This window comes from Dermacentor albipictus, chromosome 2 (assembly GCF_038994185.2).
Source record: "Dermacentor albipictus isolate Rhodes 1998 colony chromosome 2, USDA_Dalb.pri_finalv2, whole genome shotgun sequence".
Classification (NCBI taxonomy): domain Eukaryota; kingdom Metazoa; phylum Arthropoda; class Arachnida; order Ixodida; family Ixodidae; genus Dermacentor; species Dermacentor albipictus.
In genome coordinates, this window is record NC_091822.1 from 126,686,021 (window position 1) to 126,704,815 (window position 18,795).

The following is an 18,795-nucleotide window of genomic DNA, read 5'->3' on the forward strand; positions in this document are numbered from 1 at the left end:
CGGCGGAGGAAGCCGCAGAGGCCTGGGCGGATATCAATGAACGTCGGGAAAGGGAGGAGAAGGAACGTTGCGAGCGGGAAAGGAGAGAACAGGAACGTCGCGAAGAGGAAAAGGAGGAAAGGAGAGAAAAGGAACGTCGCGAGGAGGAAAAGAGGGAGAAGGAACGTTGCGTGGAGGAAAGGAGAGAGATTCGTGAGCACGAGCTTAAAATGAAAGAGTTGGAGACCCGAAATAACTCGCCAGCGCCTAGTCTCACTTCTAACGGTCCAAGAATACGCGATCAACTTCCACCCTTTGTCGTCGGAGAGGATATGGCCAAATACCTCGTGAAATTTGAGCACGTGTGCGAACGGAATAGCATTGAGCGATCCCTCTGGGCACAGAATCTGTTAGCGTTGCTTCCTGGGGAGGCATCAGACGTAATAACTTGCTTATCGAAAGAGGCGTTTGAGAGCTACAGTGATGTGAAGGAAGCGCTACTGCGGAAGTACAAATTGTCGCCCGAAGCTTTCCGGCAGAGGTTCCGGTATGCAAAAAAGGGTAAGGAGTCGAATGTTGACTTCGCGTTTCGTCTAAAAGCCGACCTGGTGGAATGGCTGAAGGGCGAAGAGGTTTACGACGACCGCGACAAAATTGTCGAATGCATCGCGTTGGAGCAGTTCTACCGTTGCATTGATGAGGATGTCCGGCTCTGGCTGCAAGATAGGCTCAAGGAGGTTAAGCTAAACAAGGCAGCAGAGTTAGCGGAAGAGTATTACACCCGCCGCAGCTTGCACAGCAAGGCAGTGCGCATAGAAAAAGCAGATAGAAGAGATGGGTTTTACGGGAAGCCCGACGAACGGAAGGAAATCACGCGTCGCGAGTTTCGGGAAGACGAGTCCCTTCCCAAAGAAACTGTAAGGAATGGACAGAATGCATCTCAGAATGATGACGATGGTCCGAAACAGCGAAACGAAATGACGCGTTCTTTTGAAAAACGGAAACCGTTAACCTGCTACAATTGCAAAAAGCAAGGGCACATCGCTGCAAGCTGCCCAGAGAGAATTGCTTTTGCAACGATACAGGAAACTCACAAGAACATACGTCTATTGGAGCCCTATGTGCAGGAAATTAAGGTAAACGGCAAGAAGTGCCGAGCACTGCGGGACTCTGCAGCAACTATGGACGTTGTTCACCCGTCTTTCGTCTCCTCGAGGGATTTTACGGGAGAGTGCGTTAGGATACGGCAAGTGGCCGAGAAGGAGAGTGTCTGTTTACCGATCGCAACGGTTATCATTGAAGGAGAATTTGGGAAACTTAACACCGAAGCCGCTGTGTCAGCCGCCCTCCCGGAGCAATTTTCCTACCTCTTCTCAAATAGCTCGGAGCAGCTGCTGAGGGATCAGGGCAAATCATTCTTTGCCGACGTGGCGTACATGGCCCCCACGCGATCCAAAGCGCGCCCGCTGTCGAGGGAACTTGACTTAGCGTCGGTGAGCGAAAGGCGGTGCGGCACACGGACTGATCAAGGTAACTTGAGTGGCGAGCAGTCACGGGAGAGGCAGAGCTCGGACGCTGGCCTAGACGAGCGGGTCCTGGAAGTGAGTGGGAGTGACGCGTGCAGTGCTAGCCACGATATAGACACGACGCCGCAATTAGGCGACGCGGGCTCCACACTCGCTCCGGTTTCCGCCAGCTGGCAGGAGCAGGCTGCAGTTGAAAGGGAAACTCGGATTCGCGAGCAACAGGAAGATTGTTCACTAGCCGATCTGAGGAAGAGCGTCAAACGGGGAGTGAAAAAAAAGGGGGTTTCATTTGGCAAAGAATCTGGCTTATCGTACCGCCGCTACACGGATAAGCAGGGTCGCAAATATAAGCAGCTTCGGATTCCGCGAAAATATCGCCGGGAAAAATGAATGACCTCATTTGCTTCCTCAGAAGTATGTTTTCGGTCCAAGTGATTTCAAGGGGACCATTCTATTTGTAATTATTATTGCTGATTAATAATTGTTTCTATTTTGTTGTGTTGTTGATTTGAAAACTGATTGTTTGAGCCTTGTGTGCTAGATCGTACACCTGCCTCTTGTTGCAGCGGGAGCAAAAAAAAGGGGATAGCGATTTAGTTAGGTTGATTTGAATTATGGCTTTGTCTGGTGTTTGACGGGAGACAGAGGGCACTTGTTCGTGTTGGGTGTTGCCTTTTGCCGGTCGGTTTTGCAAGCTGCAGAACGACCAAGCGGGACCAGTGGCGAGAAGCAAGGTCTTAGGAACGACCCGAGCGGAGCTGGTCAAGGTGCCTTGGCGACGACGCGGTGAGCAGAGCTCCTGTCCTGGCGAGTCGGACCTGGGCACGTGAAGTTACCTGGCGTCCCGACACTGGACGTGAACTTGGACGAGCCTGACGAACGTGCGCGCCTGGCATCCGAGCCACGTGGAGGCAGCTCGTCTTCCCGGCGCCTTATCTGAGGGCGGGGATGCTGTTGTGCCATCACCACAAGCCCGGATTCCGAATCTGCAAGATGCAGAATCTATCCTGCGAGCGCCCTAATTCTCCCTTCACAAGTCAAGATGCTGAGCCGTCAGGCAGCGGGATCCTGCGGGAGAAGCCTCGGCGAGCAGCAGGTTTGGACGTGTCCGCGAGTACCAGACAGCCCGGCGCCGCACCTCCTCTTGCATGGAGGTCACCACGCGCGCGAACTTTGAACCGGGTGGCCAGCGCGGTCGCTGGTTGGACCCCTCGGACGACCGTCGTGTGCTGACTTTGTATTGGGCCGTTTGAGTGACAATGGTTCTCGGGGATTATAAAAGCAGCAACGCGCTGCCTGAAAAACAGGATCCGCCGACCCACCGGGAGAGAGTGTCGCTCCCGACTGGGGTGAGATGTGTCACGCGTTTTCGCCGGACGCCGTCGTGCGGGAACAGTCGCGTTTGTGTGAGCTCTCGGCCCCAGTGCCGATCCGATCTTGTCCTGTACAATGACCTGTATATAATGTATAAAATCCCTTTCGTTATTCTCATCGACGCCTGGCTCGGAGTCTTCGCTACCAACGCTCTGTCACGAAACGGGTGACGAGCGCTACGGGACCACAAAGTCGTAATAGTGGTGCAGCGGTACAAGTTCGTAACAGTGGTGGTCCCGTAATGCCCGCCGGGACCGCGAGGTGAAAAGAAATGCGAACCGTCCATGTGGCCCCGATCAGGCAAACTTGGAACGTTTCGCCGGAGCAACGGCCGGTTTCAGCGGGAGTTTGTGGGGAACCAATTTTGTGTGGCCAGTGTTCTGCGTGACCGCTTATGGTTTTCGAGTGACCTTACGGTCATTACTGCACTGTGGGACGTCGACCAAAGCACGATCCCATTGGCTACGGGGAAGCAGTGTGTGCCTTCGGATTGCGGTGGTGTGCGTGTCTGTTCTACGTGCCGGTATTTGTTAGTAAAAGGTGTCTGGCCGCGTTTTTCAAGAATACATGGGTATGTATAACTCCGGTGCCTCATCATATTCCCAGGCTCAACATCGTGGAGGAGCGACTAGTCGCGTCTCACCCTCCATTTATGCATGCATACGGCGTTTGACGCATGGCGACGGACAGTTCGCCATTAAGGGGCGCACATGCACAGCTTCGCTGGTCATCTTCCTTCACACAGTGGAATGGCACTGCATTCTTCAGATATATCAATAAGTGTATTATCTATGACTGAGAAGCAGCATTAGCGCAGAAATCCAGTATAAGTATAATCCAGTAAGTAAGTATAGCTGATCAACAGTATAGCCGAACACCTCTGATTACATATTTTGTTCGACCACTGTCCATCGCGTCATGTTTCCACATTCCTGTGAGCCTCTATCGTATTCAGGGTACGCACAGTGCCTCTCAAATTTGGACACATCGTAACCATAACCCTATCACAAGTACAAAAATGAACTGCGGTATACAGGAACGTATTGAATTGGGTTGGTGGGGGCACATTACAGCGCTGTATCGTATTTTTTGTTCTTATTTGCTCCATTTACTTCTCGGTCCAGTACAGCACGGTTGTTGTTTTCTTTTTCTCCCTCTCCCCCCCCTCTCCCCCCTCACACACAAAGGAGTGTAACGCAATGTTTTCTGAAGCGGGGCAGCCACGCTGTAGACACATCGTGCGAACAGCAGCCACGCTTTGTAGATAGCAGCCAAGCAGCCAAACAGCCACGCTTTGTAGATACATCGTGCGGACCAGACAGGCCTCCCGGAACAAGTCGGGACGCACAGACCACACACCTTGAAGCCGAACACGGGCGGCTTCACCACCAGCACGATGGCCGTCACGCACGAGGCCAGCACGGGCACCAGCACCCAGTGGCAGGGCCGGCGGCGCACGGCCACCATGGTGAACCACGTGGTCATGGGCGTGATGGCGGCCACCACGGTGGCCTCGACCACCGACATGAACTGGACGGCCATGTAGCCGAGGATGTAGGCGAGCGTGGTGAGCACGGCGCTGACGCCCAGCCGCTTCTGGGCCGAGGCCGGTCCGAAGGGCTGCAGCGTGTCGGACAGCGTCGGCATCACGCTCACCAGGATGCCCATGCCCACGAAGAACACGCACTCGGCCGAGCTGATGTTGTCGTGGCGCTTGATGGTGATCTTGATGAGCGCCAGCGCGATGCTCGAGATGCACGCGATGATCAGCGCCACCGTCAGCGAAGACGTGCGGCCCTGCGAGGTGGGCGCGCGGCATGTGACACCCTTGCGCAGTAGATCTTTTGTTTTTTGCACCCTTGAGGGTGCTAGTTTATCCCGTGGCTAACGCCCTTACCTTTGAGGCTGCGTTAAAAACGTAATGTACAGGGCAGCGAGCTCAGCATGCACTTGCGACGAGAGAAGTCGTATAGTATATAGTCGAGAGCCTGCACCACGGTAGTTATTAAAGTTTATTTCATGTATAGTCTTCGTGACGTATGTCGTAGCTATCGTCGTGTTTATTTCCCGCGAAAAGTTGCAAAATGGAAAACTTTATTCATCCCCATTAACGATTCGAGCTTATCTTGAAAAGTGTGGGCATTAGCCGCGGGAAAATACATCACCCATAAGGTATTTTGAAAGATTGGATGTGCTTTGTAGACGATCACGAAGAAGAAGACGGGACAGGCGCATCCAATCTTTGCAAATACAACGAACCAACTTGCTCAACAATGCATCCTGCTAAACCCATAAGGTAGCAGAATTTTTTTTTTTACTGTGTGGTATTTGAATAAAAATCCACAATCGCACAAAAAATTATGGGGTTTTACGTGCCAAAACCACTTTCTGATTATGAGGCACGCCGTAGCGGAGGAACTCCGGAAATTTTGACCACCTGAGGTTCTTTACCGTGCACCTAAATCTAAGCACACGGGTGTTTTCGCATTTACAATCGCACAGCATGTCGTCTGTCCTGGAAATAAATTCGTATTACAGAGACAATTAATAGAAATATTAATAAAGGGAAAATTAGACAATCCACTCGATCGTAACAATTGCTACAAAGGAAACCCATACGGGTTCCTCGACAGAAAAACCTCGCAGTTGAAGAAAAATTCGCCCTGAGCAGGGACTCGAACCCGGGACCACCGCCTTTTCGGGGCAGCCGCTCTACCATCTGGGCTGACCAGGCGGCTAACAGATGGTAGGAAGAAGTCGAATTTGTCAACAACTTGAAGCAAAGGCAAGAAAAGCTTGACATAATAGTTTCGCGGAAACCCGCAAGGTGGAGAGAAGTACTTATTAAAGGGAAAACCAGACATCCACCCGATCGTAGCAATTGCTATAAAGGAAACCCAACTGCGAGGCTTTTCTTTCGAGGAACCCGTATGGATTTCCTTTGTAGCAATTGCTACGATCGGGTGGATGTCTGATTTTCCCTTTATTAATTACTTCTCTCCACTTTGTGGGTTTCCGCAGAACTACTACGTCAAACTCTTAATAGAAATATACCAACTCAGTTTTGACTAATAAGGTATTCTTTCGAAACTTATTTTCGGTAACTTCGCGGTGGACAAGTTGATTACCATGGGGAAGAAAATGAAGGCAGAACGTGCGTAGGTTTTCGTTGTTGTTGTTGTTTTTGTTGTTGTTGTTTTTGTTGTTGTTGTTGTTGTTTTGTTGTTGTTGTTGTTGTTGTCGTTGTTGTTGTTGTTGTTGTTGTTGTTGTTGTTGTTGTTGTTGTTGTTGTTGTTGTTGTTGTTGTTGTTGTTGTTGTTGTTGTTGTTTTCGCGCAAATAGCTCATAGATGCTGCGTAAGTGCGACGTGAGCAAATTCAATCAATTTTCTTGTATTTGTGCCATTGCAGCTACGCGATAGTTCAGCCTTTGGCTCCTTTAGCATAGAACGCAGCATACAATGTACTATGTAGTACAACGACAAAAATTTACTAGGCCAGAGAGACACCATCAAAAGCCATGACATCACAGCGATCTGGTATACGGAAACTTGAAGGCGGCGTCCCCACCCGTCTTTTGTTTCTTGCGTCTTTTCTGGGCATAGCGATCTTCCTCGAAGGGTAAAATTTCCCTTTGTGGCATTCTATAGAGTGGTAATTCACTCAAAATGTAATATCCCCTGACTTTTTTACTTGTACACAAACCGACCATCAGCGCTGATGGACACACGCTGATATTCGAGGAGAAATCTTTATCGCAAGTGAAAGATCGCGCTCACTTGCCCAGTTTTAAAGAAAGATTGAAATTGAATTCAGAAATTTTACGTGACAAAACTCAAGACATGGTTATGAGGCACGCCGGAGCGGGGGGACTCCGGATTAATTTTGATCACCTGTGGATCTTGAACGTCCACCTAAAGACGGCACACGGACATTTTTTTCGCTATCTTTTCTTAATTTTTATCTTTTCTTTTTACTTGCCTGTACAGTTGCACAATTTCGCAGGTAGGCATGGATAACCACTGTCCACGCAATCAAGTCGGAATGCTTGCTATTAATCGCGACAGCGTTTCTTCGCCTTGCAGTTCAACAACGTTACCATATTACACTGAAACAGGGTGAAGGCGCTGGACAGAAAAAAAAAGAACATTCTCAACCACAACCACGCAGGCCCTTCGCGTGGTGCATGGACGTTACTGAACCAATTGAATTCCTCAAACTAAAATGCGTCAGAAAAATCATAAAATACGACATAAACACAACCTATAGATATTATAGCGTCGGATTGTAATCTGAATATGCCAGAAAACATAATTCTGTTGCGCGGAAACTCCAACACAAACCCCTTTTCGAGCGCTCCTACCATTCACAGAGCGGCGCGGACCGCTGGGTTCCTTGCAGCAACACCATCCAGATGGCGCTCGCTACCGCGGCCTATGTAAGAGGTCTCGTTTCTACCAGAAAGCTCGCCCGCTGGCCTTTAAGCGTTAGGGTTGCACAAGCTGCAGTTGCCGGGAAGCGTGAGAAGCAGTCAGGGATATTTGCTATCACGTTCCACTGTTAAAGACAAAGCTTAAGCGTCCTACAAAATTTTCTGGTGGCGACTAGAATATAGCTGCAGCTCTACTTCGACGCGCTTTGAGTGACGCATTGAGCGTCGGCTTATTTACGCGTGCGATGCACGTTCTGCTTTCTTGTGTTTGCTTGACAGCGCGCGCTTGATAAGTAACATTTCTGTAGCAGCAAGTTGCGAGCAGTTGAGCACTTTAGCACAGGCCAGCGCAGGCGTATAGTTAAGTAATCCATTTCTAAAGAGTGTGCGTACCGTACTGTGTGGGATCTTGACTACGCGACTTGTGTTGCGAGAGGAGGGTATTGCGTCGGTTTGAATCGCTTTGGCTCTGAGTCGTTCTTTAATACCGGTGCAGCACGGGTACGTTCGATCGCGATCAAGCCCGAGACGGGTACAATTTTTCAGTCGCGATCAAGCATTCTAGCTCTTGCCCGGTTCATCAATAGGGATCGAGTTAGTTGAGCTCACTCAGCACTGCGGTGCAGACGACAGTCTGTACGAACGCGGTATGCTGGATACGGCTCGTGCAAAATCATTGTTGAAAGTGCCCGTCTGTAGAAACAGCCGATCCCTATGAGACTCGACAGAGCTCCAAAGGTGACAGGGATACCCACTATGGTTGCATAGTGGCTTTGGTATTGTACCGCTAAGCACAAGGTGGCGGGATCGAACGCCGGCCCCGGCGGAGGCATTTCTATGAGGACTAAACGCAAAAACACCCGTGTACTTTGATTTAGGTGCGCGTTCAAGAACCCTAGATGGTCAAAAGTGATCCTGAGTCCCCCACTATGGCATGCCTTACAGTCAGGTCGTGGTTTTGGCAGGCGAAAACCCCATAACTTCATTTCTAATTTTAGTGACAGGGATAGAAATTCATCATGGGGACGTCACAGTCATTGTGGCGCGCGACGCGATGGTAAAATTGTTTATGTTGGTATACTTGCGAGACGGCTTTCCGCGTGAGTTTATTCGCGCCTCTTTTTTAGGCTTTGACAAACCATTTACCTCTTTACTCGTTTTCGTTTTTAACATGCAGTGATATCGCATCACATCACCACACTCGCTGCGCCTGCGCGAAGCTGCCGCTCTTGCCGACGCTCATCGGTAGCGTGCACCCCAGCAGAGGCTGCAGTGTCGCCTTGAATAATAGTCCTCAGTTACATGCGAGAACACGCCCGACTGACTGCACGAGGCGGATAAAACTTTCGCATACCAAACCGCTCAATAAATTGGCATGCGAAAGCGAACAAGAGCGATTTACTTGACTCTGTCAACAACGGCAGTGGTGCAAAACAAAAAGGCAACAGCAGTGGTGCATGCTTGTATCCTGTTTGTTTTGCAGTATACACCTGCCCGGAATTACGTAGAATTTCACCGGTGGGCATCGGCCCTTGTGTTGTCGAGGCTGTTGCGGCACTGAACGGCAGGCTTGTGCGGGCAAATGCATGGGAGACACAGTCTCGGAGCCCGTACTTCCATACGCAACACGCCTACATACGCGACTGCGCTGCCTAGCGACTTCTTCATTTGCTTCCGCGAGCGACGCTGCTCAGCAGCAACGGAGCCCAGGTTGGGAAGCCTGTACACAAAAAAAGTTCTTACGCTAAATGTGTTCGTATGAGCAGCTGCCATTCAATCGTTAAGCTGGATGCACTATTAGCGAAGGTGGTCGCCCAATGGCAAGCAGCACCTGCGAACGAAAAGCTTCCTGAATTCGGCCCCACGTTCCTAATGTCATGTCCAACGTCGCAATATGTTAGCATCTACTGTTGCGAACACTTGTAGCGTAAGATTTCTTTTGTGAATATGCGGGCCCAGGTGTTTGCATGCGTGTATGGTTCTGTGTGCTAAGTGTACTAACGCGTCTGTTCATGCGTTTTTACGGTTGCTCACGGTGTACTTGTGTACAGTGGCTGTTTGTACGCGTATACATCACTGTATGCACTGTGTGCACAGCATGCACTGCATGTACAGCGTGTACCTGCAAGGCCTCGTCGTGAAGCAGGCGCAAGCGCTGCAGTTCCCCGCTGGTCAGATGGGCTGGGTCGCTGGTCGGGGTGGCGAACATGGGCGACGTGGCCATCACGTCCTGGGTCGCCTCGGGCGTCATCGTCTCTTCAGGACGCGCGCGTGTGGGCCGGCGACCAGTGTGTAAATTATAGTTAGTTATCAGCGCACCATTTGCCCACGCGGACGTAAGCGATTAGAACATAGAAAGACTGTATTCTAGTCCTTTCTTCAAGCAACTGTTTTCTTGTAGCTATGCCCTCCGCTTCGCGGTCCGTATGCTCCTGGCCCTTTATGGGAGGAGAGTCAGCTTGGCCAGCTAGGTACGTGCTGGTTGATGCCTTGCCGAGTGGACAACATGCGTGGGTCACCGAATATGTGCCCCGATAAACAACTTGCTGCTGGACGCTGTCTATAGCCTAGCAGACAACTTGGGTCACTCGGTGTGTGCCCAAACAGACAACTCTAGCACTGCGTATGTGACGGTATGGGCGCCCATTCTTGGTCAATCCCCTGTAATGGATGAAACACGGGGTATGTATACAGCCTCCGACACATGCTACCTGAAGGCATCAATTCGAGACCCTCGTTATGTAATAAACGAGAACAAAGGGGGTTCACCGAGGGGCCCGATTTTATTAGTCATATTGTTACGTAGGAAGACACCGACGAAAAGCTATTTACAAGTATATTTACAAGGCAATGCGCCGCAGTTGACCAAGAGGCAACAGCCCGCGCTAGCTTCCAATCGTCGTCTTCGTCTTCTTCCTGCTCGGCTCTTCGTCAGTGGGAATATACCCCGTAGCAATATTATAAGAAGCCAACAAACACTGACACCAAGGACAACATAGGGGAAATTGCTTGTGCTTGATAAGTGAAATAAAGAAATGATAAATTAATTGATGCCTTCAGGTAGCATGTGTGGCGTTATTCACCGTTGCCTTCACCCAAAGAAATCACATTCTCGTGACGCCTGCGGCAGAAAGAATGTTCCACATCCGCCGCCAAGGTCTGTGAGTGGCGGCGCTGGCAAACACTCCCAGGGTTCTTCTAAGAAACATAAATACCCAAGAAAGTGGATGGGGAAACGGCGCCACGGTAGGTCAATTGGTAGAGCATCGCACGCGAAATGCGAAGGTTTCGGGATCGTTCCCCACCTGCGGCAAGTTCTTTCATCCACTTTCATTTCCATTAATTTATCGTTTCTTTATTTCTTTTATAAAGCACAAGTAATTTCCCCTATATTGTCCTCGGTGTCAGTGTTTGTTGGCTTCTTACGATACGGCTAATAAAATCACGCCCCTCGGTGAACCCCCTTTCTTCTCGTTTACCAGCAGACTGATTTCACCAAGCCCGGGGCGCGGTTGAAGGCCCCTTTAAAGCGTCCTCGCAAACGTCTCCTTGAAAGGCAGCGTCTACACGAGGCTTCGGAAATGGAGAGGAGACACGCGCGTAATTTAAATAGCGCGCATTCGATTGCAAACTCGCCGCACGAATCAACTGGCGCGGCCTCGAAAAAAGCCGCCAGCACAGCGCGAAAGCACCGGCCTTTCCGGTTTCGCGTGCACGCACACACCATGGCAGGCCTGCACGGGCCAACCGGCACATGAGATGCAGCAATCTGCAATGTACACGGTCGTCCACTTCCAATTTGAACACAGCTCCGGGCGGCCGGCGAGGCCGGCGCTCCGCGGAGCGCCGCTCGTGGGCGCCGGGGTAACTAACGCGCCGGCGCACTGGCATACACAGGCCTGGCCTCAGCCGCCAGCACACACTAGTGCAGACGCGCTGTAGCAGACGACGCGGCTCCGGCCACGCTTGTGGCGGCCAGTGCGCCGGCGCGTTAGTTACCTCGGCGCCCACGAGCGGCGCTCCGCGGAGCGACGGCCTCGCCGGCCGCCCGGAGCCGTGTTCAAATTGGAAGTGGACGACCGTGTACACCTAGCACCAAAAACCAATGGCTGAGAATGCGCGTGTCCTCGGCCTTGTTTTTCCTAACGTAATCGTGACCGTCCTCAATAACAAGAGTGTATGTAGTCGGCGCTCGCCCAATCGGCACGTGCACTATGTCCCGTCTCGCGCGTTCAATTATGCGCACGCGGCTAGGCCGTTCGTCCGCCGTCGTTTCTGCATGCATCGCATCACCAGCACGTCCTGCGCAAATACCTCGGCAATTAAAGTATTTGTAAACCGGTCACTCGGAGTGCGCGGATAGAATATAACCCTATCTAACGACAAAACTCGGATCCAGGAGTTTGAAGACCGAGCCCAAGAAAGAAAGGAAAAGTCGACCGTGAACTTGATGACGGCTAATGCTCCTAACAACAGCAAAGAAAAAAGAAAAACAACAAATTTCACATGCGCATGCGCCTGTGAAACAACAATTTCACATGCGTCTAATATTTGCTATGTCCTTCTTTTTTTTGTGTGTGTCGTCTGTGGCAGACGGAGCAATTCGAGTATTTCGGGTGGGTTATTTAAAGAAGCGGACATTACCTGAAAGGACAATTGCAGTTAGCAAAGGTCCAATAAACGTTTTTCAGTGATTGCTCTAAGGTCGACGCTGCATATGCGTAATCAAAGCCGGATAAGTAAACAAGCCGTGTACGCTCAGCAGAGATCCCCAAAGTAGCGCCCATTTTGATACATCTGCTTCAAAAATCAGCTACGAAATGCACAGAATTACGTCACGAAACGCTAAGTGTTTCATAGTTGAACAGGCGCACCCAGTCTAGCTTTTCCACACATTCCAATGATGTGCGCTTTCAACTGGAGGTAAACAAGCAGAGCATGTGTCGTACGTGATCATTATGTATTCTTTGGCAAACTGTCAAAACACATCCTCTCGGCTGTCGGCGGTACATTCATTCAGCGAGCGGTTAATTTCACCTCCAATTCCATCCACGCAGTTGCGTGCACGGGAGCGCACCTTGTTACGCACTCGGCCTGTTGCATAGCGCACCCATTTCAGCGGGTAAGAGTCAGGACACTTGTAAACGTTGCACTGCCTGCACACTGGCGGCGTCACAAATTTCAACGCTAATCTTCCTTGTTCGCTATAACAGTGTGAATAAACGCGTTTTTTTTCTCTCTTAGGCAAGTAGTACGCTAACGATAAGCGAATACGTACACAGTGCTAAGGCCTAAATCCGAGCTATAGTTGGCGGGGCAATATTTCTCGAGTCGGCATAGTCAGTGCTTTTTGAGCGTTTGCTACTCAAGTCTTCAGCGCTGTTTTCTTCAAAAAACGTGTAATGACCTGCATTTTTTTAGAGAAGATCAAGGGTAGGATTTAGTGCTTACCACTGTGCTCTTGTTCAGATTTCTCAACAATTATATTTAAAAAACTATATATTTTTCCTTTTATTTTTCTTCTTCTTCTTCTTTTTTTCATAGTTCGGAAAGAACCGAGTGACGATGTTTGCCTGCTTTTTCCCCGCCCCTGTAGTTCGGAGTCTATGGCATTCTGCATCTATAGAGCACGAGGTTGTGTGTTCGATCCCCGGCTGTGGCTGCGACATTCCGAGATAGGGGGGCGAAATGCAAAAGTGCGCTCGTTTACTTCGATTTGAGGCGCGCGTTAGGGATACCCAGGACCTGGTGGTGGTCGAAATTAACCCGCTGCTCTCCGTTACATGGTGTATGGCGCCTTAAAGGGGCCCTGAACCACTTTTCATCGAAGTGGAGAAAAACATTTGAAGTGAAGATAGGCTATTTCAGAACCACTTTGCCGCAAAAAGTACTTCAATGCGTTCAGCAGAAACGGAGTTAACGGCAATCAAACACGTGTGCTCCCGTTCCTCCTCCAATGCCTTGCACTGCGAAGGCTACGGCGGAGACGTCACCGTGGCACGCAGTTCGAATTTCCGATTTGGTGCATATGCCGCGCTAAACGTAAGTCAAACGCGGCTGTCCTCAGAGAGCCGCACTGCGCTCAGCCACTGGACTCGTGGCGGCACCTCGCGGCGGCCGCGGTGTAGCCGAGCGCAGCAACCAATAGCAGCCGCGTATTGGAGTGGGCTGTATGACGAAATAAAGCACACAGAAAAGAGCGAGGAGCATGGTGTTTTTGAAACGAGAGCGTTTGAGAAGAAGGTGACTCCGCGCTCCGCTTGCGAGCTCCACGGACCGCGTACGACAGCAGAGAACTTGGCTGAGATGCTCACAACAGCGTATGCTACCCGCGGACTATATTTCACCAAGCCCAAGGGGTGGTTCAGGGCCCTTTTAACGCGCGCCTCCTCCCCGCTCCGGAGCTGGCGGCGAGGAGGGCATCGAGGCACCCCATGGGCACCCTATATACTGCATGGCATTTCTCAAAGCGCGTCTGTTGCTTTTTGGACGTTGTACCGTACGATTAGTTTTCGCTGTGAACAGCCCGCGGAACCTTGTTGTCCACGTCTCTGAGTTCCGCTGTCTTTCGTAACGCTTCATTTGGCTCTCCGCTAAATTTGAGCGAGTGCAACGTAAACCTATAGGTGCAGGCGACTCTATGTGTCAGTCACGCGATTAAACATTTTGTTACCACCGTTTTCCGAGGGTATTAACGCCTTGCGTGAGCCGTACCGCTGAGTTGTCCCTAATGGCGTCCCACGTAGTCGTGGTACCTTTCAAACGTCACTAGATTACTCGGCAATGCAGGAGGAAAAGTAGTAGCGAGGAATCGATACGTGACGTTAAACATGTATATAAATTTAGCAAAAAACAAAAACGAAAAAGAGAGGGGCGCCTTTATCTGAACAACCTAGAGAAATCGGCTTTGTCCACACAGATGGAGATGCTAATGTTAGATTGTTATCGTTCCATCTAATCAGGCAAGCATAGTTCTTTCAGGTGCGTAAGTGACGGGTTGAAAATAAGATCTGCCATTGAAAACGTACTGTGTGACTTGGATTTGGTTGGTTTGTTGGATCAATTCCGCAGCCATGTGACTTCTTACCCCGTATGAATATTTTACGTGATTGTTCGCGAATTAATCTTGAACAGAATTGGACGCAATTCGGCACTGTAATGGTAAGAGGGGCCTCAGGACAATATATGTATAGCCTTCTCACGTAAGTACTATACGTACTTTCAATGTCTTGGCCGGCGAATGACACGACCCGAGGTGCTGACTTCTTGGTCGCTCCTTCGGGAACTGCAAGGGGAAAGATTACACTCAGCACTGTGTGCTCGCATTCCCGCTGAGCATAACTGAAAGATGGAGTCCCAGCCAAACGTGTAGTGGCGCGACTAAAACATTCGGAGCGAGTTACCACCGCTCCTAGGAATCGCAAACATTCAGCGTCGCTTGAAGGGACACTAAAGGGAAACGTAAGTGAAACTGTATTAGCAAACTGCCTTTTTCACAATACCCAAAGATGCCACTCATACTGCCATCTAGTGGTGATTTTTTCTAAGCCAGAAAAGACGCGAGAACGAAGAACAGGTGGCGACGCCACCTTGAATTATCCGCTACAGCTAACCATGACGTCATATATTTTTACGGCGTCTGTGGAGACCGATTACGAAAAAAAAGAACTTGGAGTTTATGTGTTTTAACGTTATTGACGTCACGCTGACCCACGAGGGCCCGGACTTTGACGCCAAATTAAACTATTTGAACTTTGACCTTCATTTCGTCATCTAATAATCAACCTATTACGGCAAAAAAGCGAAAATATATTTCTTAGAGAATATATTACCAGTCTGAACATATTCAGCACTTTTCTTTGATGTTGTTTCTGTGGGGAGGCTGAACAGGAGAAGCGGAGAACGAAGAAGGGAGAAGGCGTTCTGGCGGACAGCCGATTTTCTATTTCATTGCACCATTTAGAATTGCACCCCCTGTGCGTCATTTTTTGTGGTATGAAAAAGTGTTTTTTTTTTCATTCTTGCCGCCACCCATGCGCTTCAAGAACTTATAGGATGCCTGTAATTGACTAGTCTTCGCTTTTTTTTTTTTTTTACCCGCCGCGGTTGCTCAATGGCTATGGTGTTGGGCTGCTGAGCACAAGGTCGCGGGATCGAATCCCGGCCACGGCGGCCGCATTTCGATGGGGGCGCAATGCGAAAACACCCGTGTACTTAGATTAGGTGCACGTTAAAGAGCCCCAGGTGGTCGAAATTTCCGGAGTCCTCCACTACGGCGTGCCTCATAATCAGAAAGTGGTTTCGGCACGTAAAACCCCACAATTTAATTTTTTTTTCGCTTTGAAGCCATGCAGTGGAGCTTGTCTGAACCGAAACAGATGTCGTCGGCTTCATGCAAAGGGCAACGTGCATCTATATCGTTTCATGATCTTGAAAGCCACTGCGCGGTTGAAATAATGTGCGTAATCACTCAGATGAGCGGTATCTGCTCTCACTGGAGGATGATAGCGCTTCCTCGGTATGTTCAGGTAGGCAAAAAAAGAAAGAGAAACTGAGAACTGTATAGTTGAAGAAGCCACGTTAAGGTCACAAAGCAAGATCAACTTATGGGTTAGTCAGCGACTCATGCGGAACATACCAAATGCTGGAATGCTGTCCATTTTGGGCAGTACAAGATCAACCGGCGCGGTGACTGACAGCTGGAGCTTTCGGCTTGTTCTTCTTTTACGCCTTCTTCCAGGGCAAGACGAAAATTATGATTACGATGATGATTATGATGACATAACCATAACGGTGGACTGGCACGGAAGCGATCGGTATAACAGTAGAGTGTGACAGTGTGCTTGCCGGCTTCCACATGCTTATCTGTATGACAAAAATTGTATTGAGGTTAGGTGAGGTTAGGTTAGAAAAAGTTAGGTTTTTCTCTTCATTTATCGTTTTTTTTTTCTTGCAAAACTTGCCTGACGCTTCGTTTGGCGCCACGGTTTGGCGCCTGGCGCCATAAATTGCAGTAGTTGGCTTAGCGAAAATGGTTTCGCAGCTACTCTCGTGTGGCCAATCAAGGCCGGGCTGCGGCGGCGTGCTCGGTATCAATCAGTAACGTAACCTGCGTTGTAGTCCCGAAATTTCCCTTTGTGACATAATTGCCAATAATTATAAAATAAAATTGATCTTGCGTACAAGTCATACAAATGGACAACACTTCCATGGCGCAATATTTCTTTTTTCGTTGATCCATAATTTATTTGATTCTCACGCCATGCTTTGCCACGGCTCCACTTTGCAAGCTTAGGTTGGGTTAGTCAAAAAAGATATTCACACTTTTCGTTCTACAATTTGTATACACTAGCAGAGCACGCATATAAATTTCCAAACTCACTTCCCTCGTCAGCGTAATTGGTCCAGCGGTCACAAGCTTCCTTGAAGGAGCGCGCTATGGAGAATATGTAGGCAAAGTTCGAAATGTGTGGTTTGAATGCGGCCTGCGCAATAAATTACGTGTACGAGTGCTACGGGGCGTTGTGAGTACGTTTTACTATTACAGCGCAAAATTTTCCCCGTGCACTGCACTGGCATAACTACGAATGCGACAAAGATAAAACTTAGCAACAACAGGCGGCCCACATAGGCAAATCTGTGTGCGAAGTGAAATGCAGCTTTTGCAAGGAAAAAATTCTTAAAACCAAGTGCTCGAAATCGTCGCGCAGCCCTTAGCAGCTACATCTACCAATGCTCTGAGAGAACGTTGCATTATACAAAATTTACATTAAGTAAAAAGGGAGTGGGGTTGAGAAGGGGCATGAGATATGTTAACGCTTCTGGTTGAATGAGAAGGGTTACAAACAATTATTGGACCTTTCTTTTTGTTTTTTCGGTATTTTCATGCGGTATACTATGTTCGCCCGGTATACTCGCTGAGCTAAACGAGACGCCTTGTTTATGTTTGGGAAAAGTAACGGCCTGGGGAATGATGCATGTTGTGTTGGCTAAGTTCAGTGAGGGTGGGTAAATTGCGGCCTTTGGAATAAATTACACATGCAAGCACTCGAGAGCGTTAGAAGTGTTTTGCGAGCTCGTAAAATGTGGCCGATTTTCTTCGCACAACTATAAAAGCCACCGAGGTCACATTTAGCGAAAATGTGGGAACGGTTACGTGAAATTTGTGTGAGGATCGAGTTATGTGTGTGTAGAATAAATACAGATTTCACAAAATTAATTTCTTAAGGAAGTTCTCGCAAGTGCCATACGACCGTTATCAGCCATGCTTCGCACTGTCTCTAAACAACTCTGCGTTACGCCTATGGTTATGGGGCTAAATTTCGGTATTCTATGTGCCAAAACCAAATTGAGACGTACATGCCGTAGTGCGGCACTCCGTATTAATTTTCTCCACCTGTAGTTCTTAAACGTGCACCTAAATCTAAGCACAGGAGCGTTCTAGCATTTCTATTCGACACAGCCTCAAACTCGATTTCAGCGTCTGGCAAGAGCTGACAGTCGCGCATTTCAACTGTCTTTAAAGAGACACTAAAGCGAAACAATAAGTTTAGACTAATGAAGCATTGTTTGAGAACCCTGCAGGCAGTCATTTAAAAAAAATAGTTAGATTATTAGATGAGGAAATGAAGGTCCAGGTATCAGTATTTGAATTTCGCGCCGAAACCCCAGCGCCGGTACGTCAGCGTGACGTCAGGGATTCCAAAGTATGTTTTCGAATTTGGGCCGCGTTGGCTGAATAAAGGTTCCCAAAACTTACCACGTTTAATATTTCGTTCCTTTAGAACAGAATGTAGTCAACGTGTACCCCTATATATAATTAGTAGGCCCTAGAAGATGCCATCAAAATCCAAGACGTCATAGCCCCCAGGTGCGGGAACGCTTCGCCACCCGTATTTCGTTGTTGCGCTTTTTCTGGCTTACCAAACGCCTTATCGTTGTAAGAGTGGTGTTTTTGGTGTTGTAGAACGGTAATTTACTGATGCAGAAGAAATCATTTTTCACTTTAGTGTCCCTTTAAGCTCTAACAAATATAGGGTGTCCCAGCTAACTTTAGCCAGGCTAAAAAATAAAGAAAGGAGGAGACCTCCTGGGCTCGATTTGACGACCGGGGACCGTAGATCTCATTAGCGTGCCTTGCGCATGTGTTTTAATACGAAGTCGTCAGCCTCTCGTCGGTCGGCATTTCTCGTGTCCATGTCCGTGGGCAAACATGTGGCACATACAACGCGGTGTCCGTGGGAAAATTGTCGACACATACACGACGGAGACGCAGGGTTCGTGGAAGACTCAGCACTAGCGAGTGCACGCTTATACATTCCCGGGCCCATGTCACCAGCTTCCATTCAGTTCTCTTGTAAGCACGTCATAAAGGCGCGCGCATGGGGGCGCTTGTAGCCCAGCGACGTCAACAAACACTCACTTCACGCGGCGCACGCTCCACGCTGCTTATACATCCAGCGCTCTCGCTGGTCACGGAGGCAGG

General features: G+C 49.2%; 1 protein-coding gene across 2 annotated transcripts in view; it reads right to left on the minus strand.

The window, feature by feature from the left end:
• LOC135895914 (solute carrier family 35 member G1-like) overlaps positions 1-16,074 on the minus strand; it is a 42,656-nt gene extending 26,582 nt beyond the window's left edge. For both annotated transcript variants that reach the window (XM_065424155.1, XM_065424154.1), the window contains exons 1-4: positions 15,949-16,074; positions 14,530-14,595; positions 9,433-9,566; positions 4,239-4,676 (exon numbers count right to left, since the gene is read on the minus strand). In XM_065424155.1, the coding sequence (XP_065280227.1) occupies positions 4,239-4,676; positions 9,433-9,566; positions 14,530-14,595; positions 15,949-15,970 (660 nt within the window). In that variant the 5' untranslated portion in view covers positions 15,971-16,074. The remainder of the gene's footprint in view (positions 1-4,238; positions 4,677-9,432; positions 9,567-14,529; positions 14,596-15,948) is intronic.
• Between the last annotated feature and the right edge of the window lie 2,721 nt (positions 16,075-18,795).